The 23,300-nt window shown below is 47.1% G+C and overlaps 1 protein-coding gene across 1 annotated transcript in view; it reads right to left on the reverse strand.

The window, feature by feature from the left end:
* LOC111145669 (CDK5 regulatory subunit associated protein 2) overlaps window positions 1-18,928 on the reverse strand; it is a 168,643-nt gene extending 149,715 nt beyond the window's left edge. The window contains exons 1-3 of the mRNA XM_022500755.1: window positions 18,711-18,928; window positions 8,145-8,212; window positions 4,765-4,832 (exon numbers count right to left, since the gene is read on the reverse strand). Of these exons, the coding sequence (XP_022356463.1) occupies window positions 4,765-4,832; window positions 8,145-8,212; window positions 18,711-18,766 (192 nt within the window). The 5' untranslated portion in view covers window positions 18,767-18,928. The remainder of the gene's footprint in view (window positions 1-4,764; window positions 4,833-8,144; window positions 8,213-18,710) is intronic.
* Window positions 18,929-23,300: the final 4,372 nt, after the last annotated feature.

Here is a 23,300-nt window from a genome sequence, read left to right on the forward strand (position 1 = left end):
CAAAAAAATTTCACAGATGGATCAAGAGAAACTGAACATTGCTGGGGCCTATCAATGTCCCCAGAACCGAGGGAGTTGGCGATGATAAACAGTCCTCAGATTAGAATGACACACCAGCATTTATGTGCCCACCATGTGCCCACTGTGTGCCCACCGTGTGCCAGGCATCCCGGGAGATGCTTCCCAAACCCTCAGGACTACTCTGACTCAAAGACAGTACCGGCCCCAGTTTACAGATGGGCTTCTCGAAACGACTTAACCGAGCTCATAGGTCAGTTAGTGGCAGAGCAAGACCTAACGCCCCCTCCTGGTCATTCTCCAATCCATGTCATATCCGAACACCACGGCGCATGAAAACCTTCCCAGGCAGGGCCAACGGGAGGGGGTGGAGCACAAGGGCATCTCTTCTCTGGGGATAAGTAACTCCCCACAGACATGTCACAGAACAAATCTAGTGATGCAAACCTCCTAGTAAAACACTAAATTTGACCAACTGCCTCAGCTGAGACTAGGAATTGCCAACAGAAGGGACTAAAGGCCTGGATACAAGAACACCAGCAACTTAGGGCAGGTGGGTGTGAGACAAGAGCCGCAGAATTTACCCTAAGGACCTCATCTTGGAACCGTAAAATGATATACGCACAAGGATACTCATCGAAGCTTCGTAAGAGTGAAAAATCAGGGGCGCCTGAGTGGCTCAGTGGGTTAAAGCCTCTGCCTTTGGCTCAGGCCATGATCCTGGGGTCCTGGGATCAAGCCCCGCATCGAGCTCTCTGCTCAGCGGGGAGCCTGCTTCCCCCTCTCTCTCTGCCTGCCTCTCTGCCTACTTGTGAGCTCTCTCTCTCTGTCAAATAAATAAATAAAACCTTTAAAAAAAAAAGAGTGAAAAATTAGAAATCACCTGGGATGACCCACAGGAAGAGATTATGTGAACTACGTTTCAAGCCCTCCCTTTTAATACAAGTCTTTGTGAACGACTGGTCATTAAATAATACTATCCACTGTATTTCTTTTTTAAAGATTTTTTTTTATTTATTTGACAGACAGATCACAAGTAGGCAGAGAGGCAGGCAGAGAGAGAGAGGAGGAGGAGGCAGGCTCCCTGCTGAGCAGAGAGCCCGATGCAGGACTCGATCCCAGGACCCTGGGATCATGACCTGAGCCGAAGGCAGAGGCTTTAACCACTGAGCCACCCAGGCGCCCCGACTATCCACTGTATTAACAAAAATTGAAAGCTACCCATGTCATTCTCTGTCTAGAAGTCACAGAAAAAGCCAGAATTCAACCTTTCCATGTACAGATAAAGATAGCAACGTGAACTGATATGCTGATCCAGGTTCTGGGCCTTCCCTAATCACCCGAAAAATTCTGAGAGCGAGAGAGAAAAATCGATTGACTCTAACATCCAGAACAGGTCTCACCACAACAGCATAATCCTTTCCTAAATGCTGCCTCTGCCAGGCCTCCTCGGGTCAGGAGCTCCTACTACACTGTCAGCTAGAAAGGACCAGTGAGAAAGGCTCCTACTGAAGACCAAACCGACTGGACAGCCTCCTCCCCTAAGGCCTGCCCTACCGGTGAGTACAGCCTCAGCTAATGAGGCTCTGAGACAACAGACCACCAGTCGAAAGACCCAAAAGAAGGAAAGTGGCTTTCACATGCTGGAGTGAGGAAAGGTCTGCCCGTGTAGACCTGCTTCCCAGCCTGGGTAAGTCTGTGCCCTCCCTGGGCTGCAGAGCGCCTGGAGCTCCCCCAGATCTGGGACCCTGCCCGCTTTCCGACCCCTCCTGACCACATCCTGGGCTCCAGCATCACCCGCGCAGCAGCCCTTCACCGACAGCCCACCACCAGGCTGGCTGCTCCCTCCTCACAGCACCAACCCCAGGGGGGTTTTAAAAGCACAATTCTGGTCATTTCCCTCCCAGATTAACATCCACCACCAGCAACCCTTCATCTTCAAGACAAAGGTCAACCAAAGCAGTGTAACACACAAGACCCCGACCCCTGCCTTCTTTGGTGGGCTCACTTGTCTCAGGACCCCGGACATGGCCCCCTTCCAGACAGAGGGAGCTTACAATCCCCTAAACTCCTTGCACCCAGCACTCCTGTGCTGCCTTGCCCACACTGAGTCCCTGTGCCTGGGATGCTCTCCTGGTCCTCTCACCTTGGCTAATGCCTCCTTGTCCCTGATGACCCAACTGGAAGAATGCTTCCTCCAGGGAGGCTTCCCTGAATCCCCCAGGCCAGGTTCAGAGCCCTCCTCTGTGCCCCACAGCACTCTGTACTTACCTCTGTCACTGCACTGTTTCCCTATCCATCTCCCCAACCAGCCTGTGAGCCTCCTGACAGGGACGCTTACCTGGTCCTGGTCTTAATGTACTGCAGACTCCCTAGTCCTGGGCACACAGCCTGGCACAGAGCATATATTCAAAATATCTGTCAATGAATTGATGAACTCTGAACAAAACCAGGAGGCTGAGATCTTGCTAGACATTAGCTAACAGACCCTGATGCTCAGTTTCCCAGCCTCTGAACGAGCATAAGAGGAAGCCTGAGTGTCCCTTTAAATCAAAAGTATTAGGAAGCCTGAGTTTCCCTTTAAATCAAAAGTATTCCAGCCCCCCCTTAATATGCATGCTAACTTTAAAATTAGCATTCAATGCCAAGAGCATTTCCTATAAGCATCCCACAGAGCATTCAGACCACCTCTACATAGAGATCATGCCCTGCGCAGCTCAGGCCAAATGGAACATTTCAGTGACTCATAAAGACTTGAAAGGGAGACACTGAGAACACTCTGGTCATTTCCATTTCAACAGCGGAATTTGCTCTGGAAAATGCTACAATAAAAAATATTAATGCCATAAAGACCGAACAGCAGCCGAAGGACCTCAGTCATAAAGAATAAACATAAATCCTAAAACATATCAGCACAGAAGGCTCCCTCTCACCTTCAAGAAAAACAATGTTTAGGTCCTCGGAAACCCATCTAGGGGAGGGAGACCTAAGTCCGTGGCAGAGTTAAGGAAAAGAAGAGCAGACTACACGACGGTGAGGAGAAAGAGCTGACACAAAGAACGAACTCGGTGTTTGGCCTCCCCACACACACGCGCCCGCTCCGCCCTCACTGCAGCCCGAAGCAGCAGAAACTGTGATTGTGCTCCTGGCAGAGACAAAGGACAGAGAGATGAAGGGATTGGCCCAAGGTCCCCCAGCAGGCAGCCGGCTCCAGAGCCCAGGTCCCCAGGTGGCACAGATGGCCTCCCAGAGCAGCTCCGCATGTCACATGCTGGGCCTCGCTGTCTCCTACCTACAGAACGAGGGTTGGACTCAATTCTCAGATTCCTTCCCATTCAAAAGGCAGGCAATTAAGTGTGAAACCAACATTCCAAGATTCTGTTAAGTTTTTCCGTCTAGAAATAAAATTCAAAATGGTGCCCTTCAAAAATTAAATAACTCTGTATCTTGCGGAGCGGCTCTTATATTAAAGGAACGCACGTGAAGAGCTGAACATTTAACGTGCCCGGCTCAGAGCCAGAGCTCAATAAACAGCAGCTATTATTACTCTTATGATAAAACAGCAACAGCCATTTAATACCAGAGCACGTTTTAATTATACACGATGTGGAATAATCAAATCTCATTTGTTTGAGGCCCCAGACCCCACAGCATAGATCGGGTTGTACAGTTGAAATTAGAACAACTCAAAGCTCAGAAATTACTTGTTTCCATTAGAGATCTGACAAGTCATTTCTTCAATTGGTCACTGGTGGTTTGCAGATAACTATTAGCAGTAATGAGTATTCTAAATTAAATCCAGAGACAGTACCGCTCTGTTCTGTAAAGACAACTGGGGAGAGAGAAACGTAATTGTGAAGCGTCCTTCTCTCTGTCCTCCACCTTCCCCCTGATAAACACCTCCTGTGTCTTGCGTAGTCTGGCTTTCATTTGGTTACAAATGAAGAAAGGTCTAATCCTTCCCATGATAAATGAGCGCGCTGAACAGGTAACTTGTCAAGGAGAACTGGAATTGGGAAAATAACCTTATTTTCCTGTTCCTTGACAACAAGCCCCCTCCACTAACAGATGAAAAACACGATGCTGGAAGACACTTAGCACGGGAGCCAGATCCATCACCACGTAACCCATCCTCAGACACTCTGTACACAGCCTTGGGGACAGGCTGCTCCCATCTCCTTCCACAGCAACAAAGATGAAGCCTGCAAAAGGCAAGGCACTGGCACACGGCGTTGGGAAGAGTAATGGAATCCTTAAAAACCTGGATTCCAATCCCGGCTCCGCCACTCGAGAATTATGTGACTGTAAACGAATCTGTCTTAGGCTTATGATTTCTTATCTGTAAAATGGGGATAATATAAGTATCTCAAAGAGTTCTGGCAAGGACTAAATGGGGGCCATTGGTAACATGCCTTACATTACAGGGAAGCCTTTGGCAAACGTGAGCTCCTCTCACTGGGCGGTCTGGGAAGAGCTCACGTCCGGGACACGGGGAGGACACCAAACTCCCCAAAGCTGGAAACTGCTGATCCTGGCGGAACCCGTGTCTGGCCCCGTGTACAAAAGGGCTGACGGCATAGGTATGGGCTTGTCACACGGAGAATGCCCACAAGACACAGCACTGCCCCTGACTCTGGCATTATCCAGCCTTGACACTTCTCGAGAACTACAGCTCCCCCTGGGCCTGGCTGGACAGCGGCAGCAGACGTGGTTTGTTAGGGAAGATGATTTGGCATCTCCACTTACATTTTCAAAGTCCTTCATGTTCCGTGCTCTGGTGGGAGACACCGTTTCTTCTGACACATTTGGGAGCACTATAAAAAAGGTAAAACAGACATAGGAAAACGGCATGGTATGCAAATTGCCCAGCAACTTTATTAGGGAATAGAGCCCAGAAAAGAAAAAAAGAAAAAAGGAAAAAAAGAAAAAAAAAAGGCAAGAACAGCTTCCACAGTATATCCTGCTGGCATTTTCTGTCTGTTGTGATTTACTGGCTTGAGTTTAGGGAAAGCTCTAAACCATTATATTTCAAATATTTACAAATTACTTAAAGTAGCCCCAGTGTAACGTGTCCGAGAACAAACCCAAAAAATGCACCAGGCATGTGGCCCAGCCGAACTGTGCTGATATGTACTTCCTCAGTGCTTGTCATTTGGTTCTCCTGCTGCGCAGTGTACCATCTTCACGTGTCAGCGACTGAAGCAGAGGTAACTGACTGGGGTTGGCAAACTTTTCCTTAAAATGCCAGACAATAAATATTTTAGGCTCTGTAGGCCATAAACAAAGCCCGAAATCTGTCACAACTGGTCAGCTCTTCTGTTGTAGCACAAAAAATAGTCACAGACAATTCATTAAGTAAGGAAGCTGCGTTCCAATAAGTTTTACTTCCAAATGCAGGGAGCAGGTTGGAAACTGCCCATCCCCCCTTCAGGGTGATTACAGACTTGGCCGATGCCCAAAGCTTTCCACAGTTCCTTTCTTCCAACAAACGTTTATTACACACCTACTGTGTGCCAAGCGTCATGCTAGGTGCTGGGGAAAGAATGGACAAAGAGACAGTGAGCCTGTGCTCAAAAGGCTCTGACCTAGGGGGCAAGACAGGCGGGTAACCAAACTGGCACCGTGCTCACAGAGTGCCTGGCGCTGTTCAGATGTTGGGGGAACGTGCACGGCATCAATGAATGAATTCATCCTTCCAACAAATATGCGCTGGGGGCCTACTCTCCGCCCGGCACAATTCTAGATCTGGCTACATCAGGAAACAAACAAATGGAGCTGACTGGCTGAGAGAGAAGATGGAAATGAGCAAAATAACAGGATAATTACATAGGATGTGAGAAGGTGAGAAAGGCCATGGAGAAAACTTAAGTGGATAAGGACTGGAAAGATCCAGGGTGGGGAGAGGACTGCAATTTTAAGTCAGGGCCAAATCAGGAAGTTCGCACTGAGAAGGTGCCCCTCGGGCAGACCTGAAGAGAAGGGCAAAGTGAGAAGCCCCATGCCCGTGAGAACCAGCAGTAAACAAAGGTGACCACAGGACAGGAGGTATGTGAGGTGCTGGCGGACAGACTGCGCACAGCCTTGGGACAGGGAGCCCCCAGAGGGCCCAGAGCTGAGGGGTAACACACCTGGACTTAGGTTTCTACCTCTGGCTGCCTCGCTGAGAACAGACTGAAGGCACTTAGAGGGAAACCAGGGGACAAGTCAGGATAGGCTGGAGACCACGGTGGCTTAAAGCAGGTGGCAGGATGATGAGCAGGGGAGGAGGGTCTGATCCTGGATGTTTTAAAGTCACCAAAAGGAATAAATGAACTGAAACAGGTAAAACGTGTAAGCTTGGAGAGGAAAGCGCAAGAAGTGACCCTAGGGAGAGCCACAACGGTGGTGAGCCTTGAGCTGAGTCTCAAACAGGCAGCAGGCAGAGGAAGGCAAAAGGAAGAAGAAACTTCCCAAGCAAAGGTCCAGAGGTAGGCATGGTCTTCAGAAACCACTGAGCCCAAAAGAGGCTCAGGAAAGAGGCAGGCGCAGACTGTCAAGAGCCCTGTGTACCAGGCAAAGGGCACAAAGGCTTGTTTTCCTGGTTCTCAGACTGGCCATGCTCTGCCACCTATGCCTGCGTCCCTACCAGGTCCTGCTCATTCCTCAAGTCTCAGCTCCATTATCACTGTCTTAAGAAATTCCTGCCTGACCCACCTCCTCCACACCAGGGCACCACTCTGCCTGACCCCCTCACTGCCTGGCCCACCTTCTCCACACTGGGGCACACACCCCCGCTCACCCCCTCACTGCCTGGCCCACCTCACCCTCATCCCCACTCACAGCACCTTTTTTCTTTGTTCATCACATTAGTCATATGATTTACCATGACATTTCTTTGTTGAACTCTCTATCCTCCAGGCTGGGTCACAACCATGTTCAAGGTTGAATCCCAGCATTTAGCCCAGGGCTTGGCAATATACACTATGGGCTGAAGCAAAGAGCAGTTCTATCAATTCTCCACTGCTAATTGCCTGTTCACAGGAAGAACAGAAACTGCTGGATTTTGCGTTTAAGGTAGAAGTTAACAGGCTCTCGGGGCGCCTGGGTGGCTCAGTGGGTTAAAGCCTCTGCCTTCGGCTCAGGTCATAATCTCAGGGTCCTGGGATCAAGCCCCGCATCGGGCTCTCTGCTCAGCGGGGAGCCTGCTTCCTCCTCTCTCTCTGCCTGCCTGCTTCTCTGCCTACTTGTGATCTCTGTCTGTCAAATAAATAAATAAAATCTAAAAAAAAAAAAAGAAGAAGAAGAAGAAGAAGAAGTTAACAGGTTCTCAAGGAAAACCTGAGGGGGGCCTATAAGTTAAAATATTCTCCAGAAATTATACCTCATGACACTGATACTATCTGTTCTTAAAACTTCTTCCTTCTGCATGTCTCATCACTTTGGAGAAGAGGAAAAAAAAAAACAAAAACAAAAACACAAGTCAAATTATCTCTAAGATATTTTAACAAGGCAAATTAATAGCACTTCCCTCAGACGCTTACGACAGCATTCGCTCCTTTCAGAAACAAAAATTATGAAGCATGCTTAGCAAAAGCCAAATTGCCCCGTGGAAAGTCTCCTCCTAATCCAGCTTAAACACAATAGACTGCTTATTTCCCCAGCGCTGTCTCCTGTGGTCTAACCAACTATTTGTCTCCAAAGGGCAGGCCCGTGTAGGAATGTGGGGCCTCGACCAGCAAATGGAATCCAGCAGCCCGCCAGGAAGGCCTTGGCACACGGACGCTCAGCAGCACGCGGGCCCCCCCGCGGCCCGGCGGCCGAGACCAGCAGATCCTCCAGGCCTGACCCAGTCAGTCCAGCCTCCACACAGCCGCCCAGTTCGGCGAATGCCGGCTCGATCTCTACGAGCCTGGTAGCAAGAAATAGAGCTCATGGAATATGGCATAAAGGACATCAATCCCTCCAAGCCAGTGTTTATGAAAGGAGGTAGATAGCAATTCAGTAGGTACATAAAACACTGAGCACCTCCGGAGAGCCCCTCACCATGCCCGGGTAGGCTCTGGGCCCCAGAGACTTGGAAGCCCAGTCCCAGGCCCAAGGCCTCAAGGAGCCCACAGTCAAGAGAATGCCCGGCTCTGTATACTTACCCCCACTTCCCAAACCAGCAATGGGGCTGATGCCATCCACTTCATCCGGTAAATTGGGGACAAGGCCACTAGGAGAGAGCATGGGCAGGAGGACATGAGTTAGTGTTTGAACAACAGAGACTGTGAGGACTGCCTGGACTGCACTTGATAATCATCAGACCATAGGCAATGAGCCCCACACAGCTGAGCTCGCTGGAGACACACAGCGCAGAGGGGAAGAACTCCGGCTTTGGGGCTTTAAAATGTGATAGCTGAGTGACCTTCAGCAAGGACAGTCATTCATCATTCATTCATTCAGACAGCAAGCGTTCCACGTACCGTATATATGCCAGGCACAGAGACACTGTGCCTACTGTAAGCTACTGACATTTCTGAGTCTCGCTTTACCTGCTACATGGGGCTACCACCCACTCCCTGCAAAGACTAAATGAGTTCATGTTTATGACACTTGGCTCATAGTAAGCACTCGATAAGTGCTATACACTGTTTTTGTCTTTACTATAATTGTCACTATTGACATGCCTACCATGACCAAAAATTAAGCTTCTAAGAACCTGATACCAACTTGGACGCTTTAAAAAAGTCAAACAAAAATGCAAACTCCACTGATCCGAGAAATTTTACTGCTTGAATTATAAAAACAGGTTAAGTGAGGATCTGGAGACACTGACAGAAAACTGAACTATAACAGGAGGTGTGGTCGGACAGAAAAGACACTACGCTGGATTCTATTCTAAGCTCTGTCATGTGCCCCTCCCCGCCTCACTTCTTTCATCCGTAAAAGGTGAACAGCAGCTACTTCGTAAGTCACCAAATATCAAAGACACAAAGTGCCCAGCAAGGCACCTGGCACATGAGGGCACTCCATAAACAGGAACAAAATATTACTGTCACCAGAAAATATCCAGTGCTTTGGAAATTTATGAAAGATTTCCCATTGTGAGAGCTGCCCGTGCCTCAAGAGTCCATGTATTTTCAAAGGGAAGCACTAGGGCACAGAGTCAGCCTGGCCAGAGTCACATGGCAGTTAAGTGGACAACCAAGTCCAGAACCCAAGCCTTTTCTGTCTAACCTCCAACAATGCTTCCCTGTCCCGAGCTATACATGATGGGTTGAGGCACGCTCAGCCTGACTTTCCGGCAGTTTGTTCTCTCCGTGTTTCTAAATCCAAATCCATCCTGTTCTGAGGACAATTCTGTCTGATCGCCAAACGCTGGGGTTGGGAATGGACCTTTGCCATCAGAGCCAAGCAAAAAATTGGATATCATAAGATTCCAACATCAAGAGAACGATGACATAGTATGTGTCTGCTATAAAGATAAGTGAAAAAGACTTCAGTAGACTATGGCTTCAACTATGAAAAAATAATACATGTACACTAAAGTCACCTCAAATCCTTCCTGGAAACCAAGTGGGCTATGCATCCATAAGAAGACAAAGGAAATAAAAAACTATCATCTGTAGGAAAATGAGAGATATTCTCCCCCTTTCAAATTTTCTATACTTCTTCATTTCCTCCAATAACCACACTAGAAGAACAAACTCCATTCCCTAAATTGAATATTAGAAATTAAAAACAAGTTCAACCAGCACCTTTTGCAGATGGTGGCCCAAAGGCCCAAAGTGCCACACCAGCTTACTGTCGGGCTTAGCCGACAGTCTGGTCTGTACGTTCCCGATCTGGGCTTCTCTCCACCACAGCCACTACTTACCACCACTGGCTGAAATGGCCCATCAGTGACTCCAGCAAAGATGAAACACACTGGAAAACTACATGGCAGGCAAAGCCAAAGAATTTGGTCTTAGACAAGTTTCCAAGAGGCAAACAACGAAGCATGAAAAATGACACTTGACACTCCATTTATGAAAAGAAACCACTATTTAATGCAGGAGTTCCTGCCTCGTTCCTGCCAAATTTCCATTTGGACTTTACCTAACCACTTTCAAAATGCTATGACTCTGTCATCTGCATCTCCCGTCAGCTCCAGCCACCCTCCAGCTTCAAGTAGCTCCCTCGTCCCCTTCGCTCTTAGCCGTGGGACTTCAAGGACCCCCACTAGAAATCAGAACTATGCAAGCAAAAGCAGAGGGCTTAAGTACAATTTTATCACACTATCGGTGGGGGAGATAAAGGCCCAAAAGGGGAAGAACCTCTTGGCCCAAAATCACAAGGGGATCTCAGCCATGCAGAGACCAAAACCCAGTTTCTCAGGGTCCGTATTCCACTCGCTCACCTGTGCCCGGGCCACCCAAAGCTCCTAGACGAACGTGGCACCCAGTCACCGCTGGCTTCCTCAAAGGCCAAGTACAGCATAACCCTACTGAGCTATCGTTTGGGGCACCCATGGGGGAACAGGCACCACACTCGGGACAGGTGGCCTCCCGCTGTGGCCTCACCATGGCCCTTCTGTGGGAGGTGGTAGTTTTTAATTGTTGCCTTTAAAAACAAAAAACAAAAAAACAAAAAAACAAAAAAACAAACAAACAACAACAACAACACAAGGAACACAGAAGCTCAGAAAACTTAGTAAGCTGAAAGACCCGAGCTGGCCTGATTTCAGGCCCCGTGCTCTTAACCTCTACAGCCCCGACCTCCCCCCGCCCATGGATGCCCCTCACGCCTTCCTGCAGGGGAACATGATACAAGCCAAATGAACCGAGGCAGAGGATTCCCAGTGATCGGCACAAAGCACCCTTTCTGAGGCTTTTGGTCGACTCCGTGTTGGGCCAATTAAGAGACGCTCAGCCGTGCTTCGCCCCCTCACCCCCTTGTCTCGCTCCACCACCACCCAAAAGGCACAGTCGCTTTCTGTGCTGTGGGTGGCGGAGCCGCTGTCCGTTCACACCACAAGCCCCAGGAAGGCCCAGCGGACCGCGTGCTTCATTGATAAGGGGTCAGGAGAGCTGCGGCTGGAACTGGGCACCACGTTCGGAAAACAATTATACCAAGTGCACTTTGGTCTGTCTTTTAACAACTCATTTTTCATTCTGTTATTTATTCTAAATTAGTGAAGAAATATATAAACAAAAAAATCCAAAGTAAGACATCCAGACGGCCAACGGACACACGAAAAGATGCTCTACTTCACTGACCAACAGGAAGGTGCAAAACAAAACCACAATGAGATACCCCTTGCCCTGTCAGAAGGGCTAGACTCAAAAAGACAAGAAACAACAAGTGTTGGCGAGTGTGTGGGGAAAACAGGAACCCTCTTGCACCGCTGGCGGGAATGCAGATTGGTGCAGCCACCACAGAAAACAGTATGGAGGCTCCTCAAAAAATGAGAACTAGAATTACCATATAATCCAGTAATTCCACTATTGGGCGTTTACCCAAAGAAAACAAAAACACTAATATGAAGAGAGATGAACCCCCATGTCATCACAGAATTATGTATAACAGCCAAGATAAGGAAACAACCTGAAGGTCCATCAATAGACAAACAGATAAAGACGTGGTATATACATGCCCTGGAGTATTACTCAGCCATGTAAAAGGAGGAGATCTCGCCATTTGTAACAACATGGACGGACCTAGAGGGTATTATGCTAGGTGAAATAAGTCAAAGAAAGACAAATACCATATGCTTTCATTTATAATAGAGATTCTACAAAACAAACAGACAAACAAAAAAGCAGAAACAGACTCATAATCACAGAGACCAAATGAGTGGTTGCCAGAAGGGTAGGGGGCGGGGAAGGAAGGGGCAAAATGGGTGAAGGGAGTGGGAGGGAAAAAAAAAAGACAAGCCTAAAGTTCTTGACGACTCCCCACTCCCATCTGAGCCCCCTAGGAGGTCGTCACTGCTGTTGGCAAGACATGTCCTTCTAGGCATTTTTCTATATATTTACAGATACAGGGACATAGTTTCATTTTGTGGTTTTAAAAGCAAAACAAATACAATCAAACTGTACATGTTATTCTGCAGTATCTGTTCTTTACATAATGTGTCCCAAAGATGTTTTCATGACAGTACAAATAGATGTACCTTCAGGTTTTTAACTCCCACAAAGCATTCTACAACAGTGTTTTTCAAACTTTACTGACCACAACCCAGAGAAGGAAATATATTATCCTTCATTCTTGAAGTGCTTTCTATTCTATGCTATTATGTTTTTAAAATTCTAGTTGACACCTACAAAATTGGATTTCATGAGCTACCAATGTTTCGCAGTCTAAAATTCACTTTTGAAAGGATGTGTATTTACCCGATCCCCTGACGGTAATTCAATTTGCTCCCAAGGTGTTCCTTCTACAAACAATGCTATATGAATATCCTCATACAGGTCTCCCTGTACAGGTGCGTGATAATTTCTCTACGATAACAGGAAATGGAATTGCTGGATCAAGACATATTCACATTTTTTTTTAGTGGGCAAAGGATCTGAAAATACAGTGGACCCTTGAACAACATGAGTGGAACAGCATGGGTCCACTTACACACAAATGTTTTCCAGTAAATACTGCACTGTACTGTAAGTGTATTTTCTCTTCCTTATGATTTTCTTAATAATAAATTCTATTTATGTTCTAGCTTCCTTTACTGTAAGACTACAGTATATATATAATACATATAACACACAAAATATGTGTTAATCGACTGTCTATGAATCAGGCTCTCGGTTAACAATAGCCTAGTAGTTAAGTTTTGGGGGGAGTCAGAAGTTACATGTGGATTAACCAGTATGTAGGACATCACGCTCCTAGCCCCGTGTTGTTCAGGAATCAATTGTACACAAACGGCTATAGAAACACAAGAAAAAATGTTCAACATCATTAGTCATCAGGGAAATATAAACAAATACAAGGAGATACTGTGTCACACGCCCGATGCTGGACTTCACCAAAATGACAGACAATAACAAGTGTTGACAAGGCTGTGAAGATACAGAAGAACCCTCTTCTGCTACTGGAGGGAGGGTACAAAGTGCTGGGCAGTTCCTCGAGATGTCAAACATACACAGAGTTAGCATATGACCCAGAAGTTCTACCCCCAGCTCTATACCCAAGAGAAAGGACAACACACATCCACACAAAAACTTATGCATGAATAAATGTTTGTAGCAATATTATTCATAGGAGCCACAAAAAAGCAGAAACAACCCAAATGTCATCAGTCAATGAAAGAACAAAGAAAACATGTTACATATATCCAATGGAATATTATTTGGCCATAAAAAGGAATGAAGTATGTCACAGATATACCACTACATGGGTGAACCTCACAGATGACCACATAGTATAAGACTTCATTTATATGAAACGTCCAGAACAGTCAAATCAATGGACAAAAACTAGACTGTGGTTGCCCAGGGCTGGGGGCAGAGGAGGAGAAGAGAACTAGCCAGTGTTATGAATGTTTGTGTCCCCTCCCAGAATTCCTATGTTGAAACCCTACTCCCCATCCTAAGTGATAGCATTAGGAAGTGGGGTCTTTGGGAGGTTATGAAGATTAGATGAGGGCAGGAAGGTAGAGCCCCATGAATGGGATTAGTGCCCTTACTAGGGTTACAGGAGATCTACTTCCTCTCTCTGCTTACCACCCGAAGAGGAAACAATGAGAAGTTAGCAGTCTGCAACCCATAAGAAGGCTCTCACCAGAACTCAGCCATGCTGGCACACTGATCTTGGACTTCGGTCTCCAGAACTGGGAGAAGTAAATTCTGTCATCTATAAGTCAGCCACAGTCTCTGACATTTTTGTTACAGCAGCCAAGCTAAGACAGGGAGTGACTGCTAATGGACACAGGGTTTCTTTCTTAGATGACGAAAGTATTCTAAAATGGGATTATGGAGGGGAGCCTGGGTGGCTCAGTGGGTTAAGCCTCTGCCTTCAGCTCAGGTCATGATCTCAGGGTCCTGGGATCGAGCCCTGCATCGGGCTCTCTGCTTAGCGGGGAGCCTGCCTCTCTGCCTACTTGTGATCTCTGTCAAATAAATAAATAAAATCTTTTTTAAAAAATGGGATTATGGTGATGATTGCACAACTCTGTAAATACACTAAAAAATCACTGACTAGTCTGTTTTCAATGGGTGAACTTTTTGGCACACAAATTACATTTCAATAAAGCTGTTTTTAAAAAAACACACCTGGGCATATTTTTAACACCAAACTGTCTTCCAGAAAGACTACAGCAGTTGACACTCTGTGTGTGCACTTTTTCAGAGTGATTAGCATTTCACTACTAAATATAGAGCCTGTGTTTACATGGTATTTGTCTTTTTAGAGACTGAACAAAATTGACTCATTCAACAAATATTTGTTGATCCTCTACTATCTATGTGCTAGACATGGTTCTAGATCTAAAGATACAGTGGGGAACAAGCCAGCCACACTCCCTGCCCTCACAAAGCTTATACTGGTGACTGGGAACAAGTTCTATAAACTTCAAGCCTAGGGGCACCCCTGATCCAAGCTCAGCCTTAGATCAAGCCTACAAACCTTCACCAAAATTTCATTCCACCATCCTCTTTCTCGACCTCCTTCTACAAAAGTCCATGAAGGCATTCTTGGCCTGACAAAGTATGGCTGTGTACAAACATGCAGGAAAACATTTTCTTTTGGTCTGCCCCTCACCAGAGAGCAAGCACTTAATGGTCATGCACCAGAGGAACCCACAGAAGAACAAACCTGGGCCCAGGCCTTCAGAAATTCACAGTTAGGGAGAGGCAGAATTGCAGGCATGAAAACTAAGGGACAAATCCAGGATAGTGGGCACCAAGGATTTTGTCCAGGAAACCGTGCAACACCGTAACAACAAAATAAAAACAGCTAACATGTAATGCACCCCCAGCAGTTGTCCGGTACAGAATACACAAAGCTTTGCTCCATCCATATAGTCACCCGCTAACTAGGCATTATCACTGAAGAGAAACTGAGGCTCAGAAGGGTTGACTGAATTACTAAAGCAACTCAGCCAGTAAGTGGCCGAAGCACCATTCAGATCCAGTCGTCCTGAGTACAAAGACCAGGATCTTCCAAAACCACCAGGCAGGGCTTAGTAAAGGGCCTTAGCATGGGTGAGGCTCCCAGGCATGGCATCTGAGCCCGACTCTCACAGGCCTGGAGCGCTCTGGGGCACCCACAGGTGATCAAGTTTGGAGAGAATGACGCATATCGACCGATTCAACAAAAGTCTGAGGACAAACTGAACTTGTTTCGTCTCTAAAACTGGGGCTTGGAAATACCAAGCAGAAGTACTCGTATTAGTATAAAAAGAGATGATTTTATTCCACGGATTTTTCTCTTCCACTGTGACCATCTAATGGAGACTCTGTCTCATTCAGGACCTTTCTGCCACTCTTGAAGGGCCAGTTCACATGGCAGCAGCTCCCTAAAATCCTCCCAGAGGCCTCTCAGCACAAGTTCAGAGAACTAGCTGAAGGTAGGGCAGGTACCGAGAGTCAGGCTTTGGAGTCAGTAAGCCTGGATTAAAATCCGGGTTCCAATAAGACTCCTAACTGACAGAGGACAAAGGGGGTTGATGGAGGGACGTGGGTGGAGGGTGGGCTAGATGGGGGATGGGGATTCAGGAGGGCACTTGTTATGATGAGCTCTGGGTGTTGTCTGTAAGTGATGAATCACTGAATTCTACTCTAGAAACCAATATTGCACTGTATGGGAACTACCTAAAATTTAAATAATATAAATACATAAATAAATAAATAAAGTACATCTTGGCTCGCTTGTGTACTTTTTTACGGAATCGCAGACCATTCACTTCACCTCTCTGAGCCTCAGTGTGCCCACCTATAAAAAGGGGGCAATTCTGTCACCTCCCATTTATGTGCCTCATATCAGGTTAGGAACCAGAGTCACAAAGATGAACAAAACAAAGGCCCTGCTCAGCAACAGGTCAGAGTCTAATTAGGAAGACAGACACATTATAGGTGTCCCTGCACCATCCAGTGCGGGAGCCACCAGCCACATGTACCTGCGGAGCACCTGAAATGTAAATCCAAACCAAGAAGGCTTGTAAGCATAAAACGCTTCCGGGTGTCAAGGACTTTGTAAGGTAAAAAAGAATGTGAAATACTTCACTAATCATTTTTTATTGTTTGCAAGTTAGATGGATAATATATTGATTTAATTTCCATAAATTATTAAAATTAATTTCACCTGTTTCTTTCTTATGTTTTCATTGCGGCTCTTAGAAAAGTTTAAGTTACAAAGGTGGCTCATGTTATATTTCTACTGAACAGCATTAGTCAATAAAACTCAGTGAGGTATGGGCACCTGGGTGGCTCGGTCGGTTAAGCATCTGCCTTCGGCTCAGGTCATGATTCCGGGGTCCTGGGATTGAGTGCCTCATTGGCCTCCCTGCTCAGCGGGGAGTCTGCTTCTCCCTCTCCCTCTGTCCCTTCCTCCGCTCATGTGCGTGGGCTCTCTCTCTCTCTGCCTCTCCCTCTCTTGTGCACTTTCTCAAATAAATAAAATCTTAAAAAAAAAAAAAAAAGTGAGGTAAATAAGGGCTGAGCTGGGGCCAGTGATGGGTAGGGGTGGCTGGAAGAGCACAGAGGGCCCAGGTGGGGATCGGGGCATGTCAGCGAAGCCTTCCTGACATTGAAATCTAAGTGATACCTGAAAAATAAGAGGCATTAATAAGGCAAAAGGGGAGAAGGGAAGGCAACCCAGGCAGCAGGAAGAACGAGTGCACAGGCCCAAGAGTAAGAAAGAACAAGGCAAGGCCACTCGTGACAAAGAGCTTGGCAGCCAGGCAGAGGGAAATGTTTGGGGACGAGAAAGGTAGGGACAGAGAGGACAGAGGAGGTTAGTGAGGTAAATGGGGCCAACTTACAAAGGACCTTGCAAACTATAGTAAAGAACTTCATCCTGAGAGGGATGGGAGCCAGGGAGGATCTGAAGCCGGTAAGAGACCAGTCACAGGAATGTATACAGCGAAGGCAGGAAGGGATGGCAAGGGAGGAGATGTGTTCATCTGCAGAGTCGCTACGCTGTTAAGACACTGGTGAAAATCCTTTCAGATTCAGCCATTTTTCAGATGACAAAAACGGAAACTCCCAGGGGGTCTTGCCCAAGACCACAGGGTTGTTAAATACAGAACTGGGATTAAAACCCACCTATGCCTGGGTCCCAAAGCCCAATGGCTTGGTGAGCTGGCACAGAGATAAGAGCTGAGAGCATTAATGGACTTTGTCTTAATGGTGGTGAGAAGCACTAAACATATACACAGCAGCAGACTGACCGCCAGACTCACACCATAAAAAAGCTTTCACACTGTAGTATAAAGACTATTACAGGTATGAGGACAATCCAGGTGAGAAGTCCTCCCCAGTATGTGGCGACAGTGTTAATCAGAGGAAGAGAAAGGACCGTAATGAACGACCAAGGACGCTGTCAGGCAGGAGCTGCAAAGGGCCTTGCTCTGTGCCTGATACATAATGGGTTCTCAGTAAAGAGAGTAACCATGTGTCCAGGTTTGCCCAAGATAGGACCACTTTATGCCCGCTGTCCAAACATAAATATTAATTGTGCCCATTTCACTCTTAAAAGTATCCCAGGTTGCACAATAAATAACATGGGCACCCTCTCAGTGAGGGTCTGTTGACTAAAACCAGCAGCCTATCCCCAGCAGAGCTGGATAAACACTATGGATTCTCAGTCAGAGCTCTCCTCCACGTCCTTCTTCCCACTCTCCACCAGGAGCCCCCAAAAACCAAACGGCCCCAGCCCTGGAGCAGTCTAGGGCTCTGTCAGGCTTTCCGACCAAAACGTCCCACAGACAATGTGGGCTCCAAAAGCCTCTTGGGTCAGGTCCATTGGGAGGCCACTCCCAGCCATTAGTCCCCAGTTTGACATACGGATGATGATGATGCTAAAGATGATAACACAGGATCATTTTTTTAAGCACCGATTATGTGCCAAACACTACTCTTGCCAAGCAAATCGCGGGGAAGGCATATTCTCTTTTCATCTTCACCCCAATTTCTGTTGGGTGGATGTTACTATTAGCCCCATTTTACAGACGGGAAAACAGGTTAAATCCCTTTACTAAAAAGTCGCACAACTGGTTAGGTTAAAGGGCTGGACCTTAATCCACTTCTGTTCAACTCCAGCCACGGTTCTTAACCACTGCACTTCACTGCCTCCATCTTGGTGGCCACTATGTGACCACCATGAACGAAGTCCAGACACACCAACTACCTTGCCCATACTGAAAGCAAACCTCCAAGTCAGAATGAACCATCAAGCGCCCCCAAGGTTCCTACTCCTCAACCAGCCCCTACCAATGGTACACTCCAAGAGGTCTCCCACCTCTCCCTCTTTCAGAAAACCCCTTAGCGGACCCTCACATCCTCTTCAAAGTATTTCCCGAAATACGAGAGGCAGGCGTGATGTAGGTCGGGACCCGCGGTTCCCGCACATCAGTATAAGCTGCTGGGTCCTCGAGACACGCCCCATCCCAGACCCCACCCCCACACACTGCCCCTGTCCGGACGCCTTCAAACACCCTCAAGGGCAAACCCCAAGTCTCGGTTAGGGTGTCCCCCCCACAGCGGGAATCCCGTCCGGGTTACCGCGCCCCTGTAAAGCCCCGGCCGCACCTGCAGCCGCTGAGCGTCCCGGGGAGGGTGACGTCCTCTTCCAACACCGAGTCCATCGTGGACACAGAGGAGGTGGTGGCGTTGGTGTCTGTGGCGGCGGGGTCAACTGGTTCCTCCGCTGTCGCGACCCGCAGGCTCCCCAGGTCCCCGCCCCCTCCAATCCTGCTCTTGTTCGGACTTTGGCGGCGCCGCTGGAATTCAAACCGCAGACGCCGCCATCTTTCCCGGCGCTTCTTCCTACGGAAACGAGGCGGGGTCATCGAGGCGCGCGCGGTGAAGCCGACAGACAGGGGCCAGAGGCCGGGCAGGGAATCGCTGGCAGGTGCCATCTTGATTAAGGGCATAAGCCTTCGCACTTGGACCAGCAAGACTAAGGAAAGAGAGGCAGGCTGCCATTTTTTGTGAGGGCGCTCAGGCCGAGGCCGGGGCAAGCGCCATCTTTGTTGAGGGCAAAGGCCGGCTTTGGTCCGTTAATTCTAGCGGGAGATGGGAACCCGGTCTTTCAGCGATCCTCAGAGTTCCTAACCCAGTAAATGTTTTTCTAGAACAAAGACCCCCTTATCTTAAGGGTCATTATACTGTGCATCCAGAAGGCTTTCGCCTTGAGCTGAAACTCAGATAAACAAATGCCGCCTCACTTTATAAAAATCATATCTGCGGAATCCCAATTCCAGCAATAGTTTGCACACTTAGTTTGAGGCAAACAAGCTCATCCTTTTGCTGGTGGTTAGCAACACTCCTCCAATCTCCCAAGGCTTAAACACACCTGAGATCAATAAACTGAGGCCCAGAGAGAGGAAATGAATCGCCCAAAGTCATGAACCGTAACTCTGTCAACAGACCCACAGCTCCTGCCAACTAGATCAGGGCTCTCCATAACTCCGGCTGCCCTTCCTAAAGCATAGAGCAACCAGCAAACACACAGATTTTGACAGAGCTGGCCGGTGACGTCAACCTACCTCTCCCCTTCTGGTGTTGCTACCTTCCTCCTGTGAGCCATCAAAAGAATTCTGGAAGAAAATAACTTGAAAAGATGGGGGAGTGGGCGGAGGGTGACTTTCCCTATAATCAGGTACCAGTCCTCCTGGTGTGCTAAAATGTAAGTGTACTTTCCAAAAGAGGCCTTCTCTAATCCTCTAATGTAAAGTAAGCCCTTTCTTCTATTCTTAGCAACCCATATTTTTCTTCTGTGGCACTTAACCACATTTTGCAATTATGTATTTCTGTGTTTTGAAAAAAATCTTCCTTTTGCTCTAGACTGGAAACCCCATGAGGCCAGATACTGTGTTCTGATTGTTCACTGCTATATCCCCTACACTATGCCTGCCACCCAGAAGGTGTTTTAAAATATATGTGAATGAATGATTCAACCAATCTGGAAAGTGGGGGCTAATATCTATCCTGCAAGATTTTTGTGAAGATGTGAGGATGACCTAAGATACATCTAGAAGCCCTATCAACGGTAATCCCATACATCCCTCTCCCACCCCTCTAGAAGCTTCAATGAAGTCTACAAAACTCATGATCCTGTACCTGTCCCTCTTCTTCAGCCACCCCTGAATCAGCAATAAAACAGCAGCCTGAAGGAGAGAGTGGCCAAGAACTAGTTGGCACATCAGATGCCCCGACCCAGGGAAAAGACAGTCCTTGACACCCTGGAATGGCACTAAGTTCAACCAAAGAGATGAGCGTGTCCCAAAGCGGGGGAGCTGGAGGTACCCTGGTTCTGCCCCCAGCCCTCTGTGATCTCTGCAGACCACTCCTCTGGGCCAGCTTCTACACCTCTGAAATGAGAAGGCTGGACTAGATGGATGTCTCAGGACCTCACAGCTCTGGAGGAGATTTCACTGTGTTTCTCTCAAAGCTCCAAACACAACACCAATTCTGTTCCAGTGAGGGAGGCTGAGTCACAAATCATCACTTCCCAAATGAAGGCACTAAGTTTCCATCCCACAGATGGAAGCTCTTGAGGAAAGAAACAAGGACACGGACTTACACATTTGGAGCATCTCTCATGTATGACCTGTGTCCAGCATATCACATGTACCACCTCCCTGAACTCTCGCAATGGTTCTCTGGAGTAGGTACAGCTGTTATTCTTGTTTTACTCACAGATGAGAAGACGGAGACCAAAAAAGGTAAAAATAACTCACTTCTGGTCTCATTACTGCTAAGTTCCAGAGGTGGGATTGGAGCCCAGGTTCCTCTAAACTCCAGTGTCTTCATTGTTTCAGGCAGACTGTCTTTCCTCTCTGTTTGGTTTTCTACACTTTAAGATTTAGGATTAAGAGGTGAGGTCTACATCCAGACAACAGTATTTCAGTGATGTGTTCACCAGACTCTAGTCCTTGGGTAACTACTGCAAGGCGGCCACAAGGCGGATCTTAGTGTTGCCAGCATGATTGCAGGACTGGAAGTGTCAGCACACCTGGATTCAAACTCTGGAAAGTCCTCTGACTTTTCCTATGACTAGGGTCTCTTCGCCTTGCTCCTCCTTGGTTTTCCCATGTGTAAAATAGGGCAGACAACACTGAGCTCACACAGTTGCATTATCTAATTAGATACTTTGAAAACTATATAGAAAGAGCCTCCGAGCTCCATAGAAAGAGCCTACAAGCTCCTTTCCTTGTGATGAATCCATTGCCCTGTCCAGCAAATGACTATGTTCCTGGATGGTATGCTTAAACCCTTTAGTGAACCTGGAAACTGAAAATAGAATCAATTGACAACAGATAGCCTATTTGGGAAGTTGTTTTTCCCATTTTCGTGGTCAGGGATGAGCCCTTTGCCCCATCCCTGTCTCACCAGGGCCCTTCTCTCTGCCAAGCCTGGAGATGACGTCACCACCACCAGCTGTTTGGGCTATCTGGCTCCATCTCCTTGACAACAGCCACCCAGCCACAAAGCTGGCATTATTATTCTGTTGGGCTAGGTCAGAGCAAATGGCTGGGAGGAAGTAGCTTGCAGGCAGATGTTTCTCATTAGGGTAGAACCCTCCCGAAGTTTTTGCAGTTCAGCATCTCATCAAGACACTTGAGCTGCCATTACTAGCAGAGAGAATGACTTTGTAACATCAAGACCTACATGTTGCGGCTTTGCACTATTTCATTTTATCCTCATGCCACTAGGAAGTATTCGGAGCTAGTGCCCTAGTCTGCAGATGGAGAAAGAAAGGATCATGGAAGGGAAGAGGTTTCCCAAAGGCATTCTTTTCTTCTTTCTTTCTCTCTTTGTTTTCTTCTCTTTTTCTTAGCTTTTCATTCAGAAATAATTCCAGACTTTGAAAAAAAGTTGCAAAAATAGTACAAAGAATTCCCCAGATAGCATTCACCCAGCTTTCTAATATAGTAACATCTTACATAACCATAGTGTAATTGTCAAAAATAAGAAATTTCATTGATACAGTGCTGTTTACTACAGACCTTATTTAAATTTAATCAGTTTTCCCATGAATGCCTGTTTCTTGGATCCAAGAAAGGATTCCACCCTGCATTGAGTTATTCTGCCTCTTGACTCTCCTCCAGCCTGCGACAGCGACCCTGTCTTTGGATTTCAAGACACTGACACCTGAGGAAAATTCTTGCCAGTTATTTGATAGAATGCTTCTCGATTTGGGTCCACGTGGTGTTTCCTCATGATTAAATCGAGAGGTTATGCACTTTGGGCACGAAGGCCACCAAAGTGATACTATGCCATTCCCAGGGTGTCAGGAGACAGACTATGTTCATACATCTCATTCATTGGTAATATCAACTCTGATCCTGGCTAAGGTCCTATCTGCCAAGATTCTCCCTGGCAACATTATTATTTTTCTTTTTGTCATTAGTTAAAAAGTCTTGTGAGGTGATTTTTGGGACTATGCAAATATCCTGGTTTTCATCAGACTTTCACCCACTAATTTTATTTTATCTTTTTATTTATTCATGAGAGAGAGAGAGAGGTAGAAGGAGAAGGAGCCCAATGCGGGGCTCAATCCCAGGACGCTGGGGTTGTGACCCAAGCCGAAGGCAGACGCTTAACTGACTGAGCTCCCAAGCACTCTCACCCACTAATTTTAGCATCTGTGGAGAACTCCTTCCTAAAACATTGCACAATCATGACTGTGTATTCACCAACCGGTGATATACTATTTTCATCTTTCCTTCTACATGCCTTTTAAAGATTTTATTTTTAAGTAATTTCTCCACGCAGTGTGGGGCTGGAAATTACAACCCCAAGAGGAAGAGTCGCACGTTCCACCAGCTGACCCAACCAGGTGCCCCTCCTTCTATATTTTTTAACTGGAATTCTACTAGAAGAAAGAGCTTTCTCTTCTCCATCCTTTAGTTAGTTATTTACTGAAATCCATATGGACTTGTGGGTGTTCACTTTATTTAGTGGGTTATAATCCCTTACTATCCTTATTTCTTTTGTTACACAGATGGTCCCAGATTTGGCCAAGCCGCCCTTCTAATACGTAGGTGTGCTAAGCTCCAGACCCAGGTCTGACCAGTCCCAAGGCCGGCAGAATTTCTAGCATGTCACCCCAGCCCCTTGCTCTCAGGAGCTCGTCCCAGCCAACCCTCCCCGTCAGCAGTCCTCAAGTACCCG

Source organism: Enhydra lutris, unplaced genomic scaffold (assembly GCF_002288905.1).
Source record: "Enhydra lutris kenyoni isolate GAN:26980312 unplaced genomic scaffold, ASM228890v2 scaffoldscaffold13, whole genome shotgun sequence".
NCBI classification, from domain to species: Eukaryota; Metazoa; Chordata; class Mammalia; order Carnivora; family Mustelidae; genus Enhydra; species Enhydra lutris.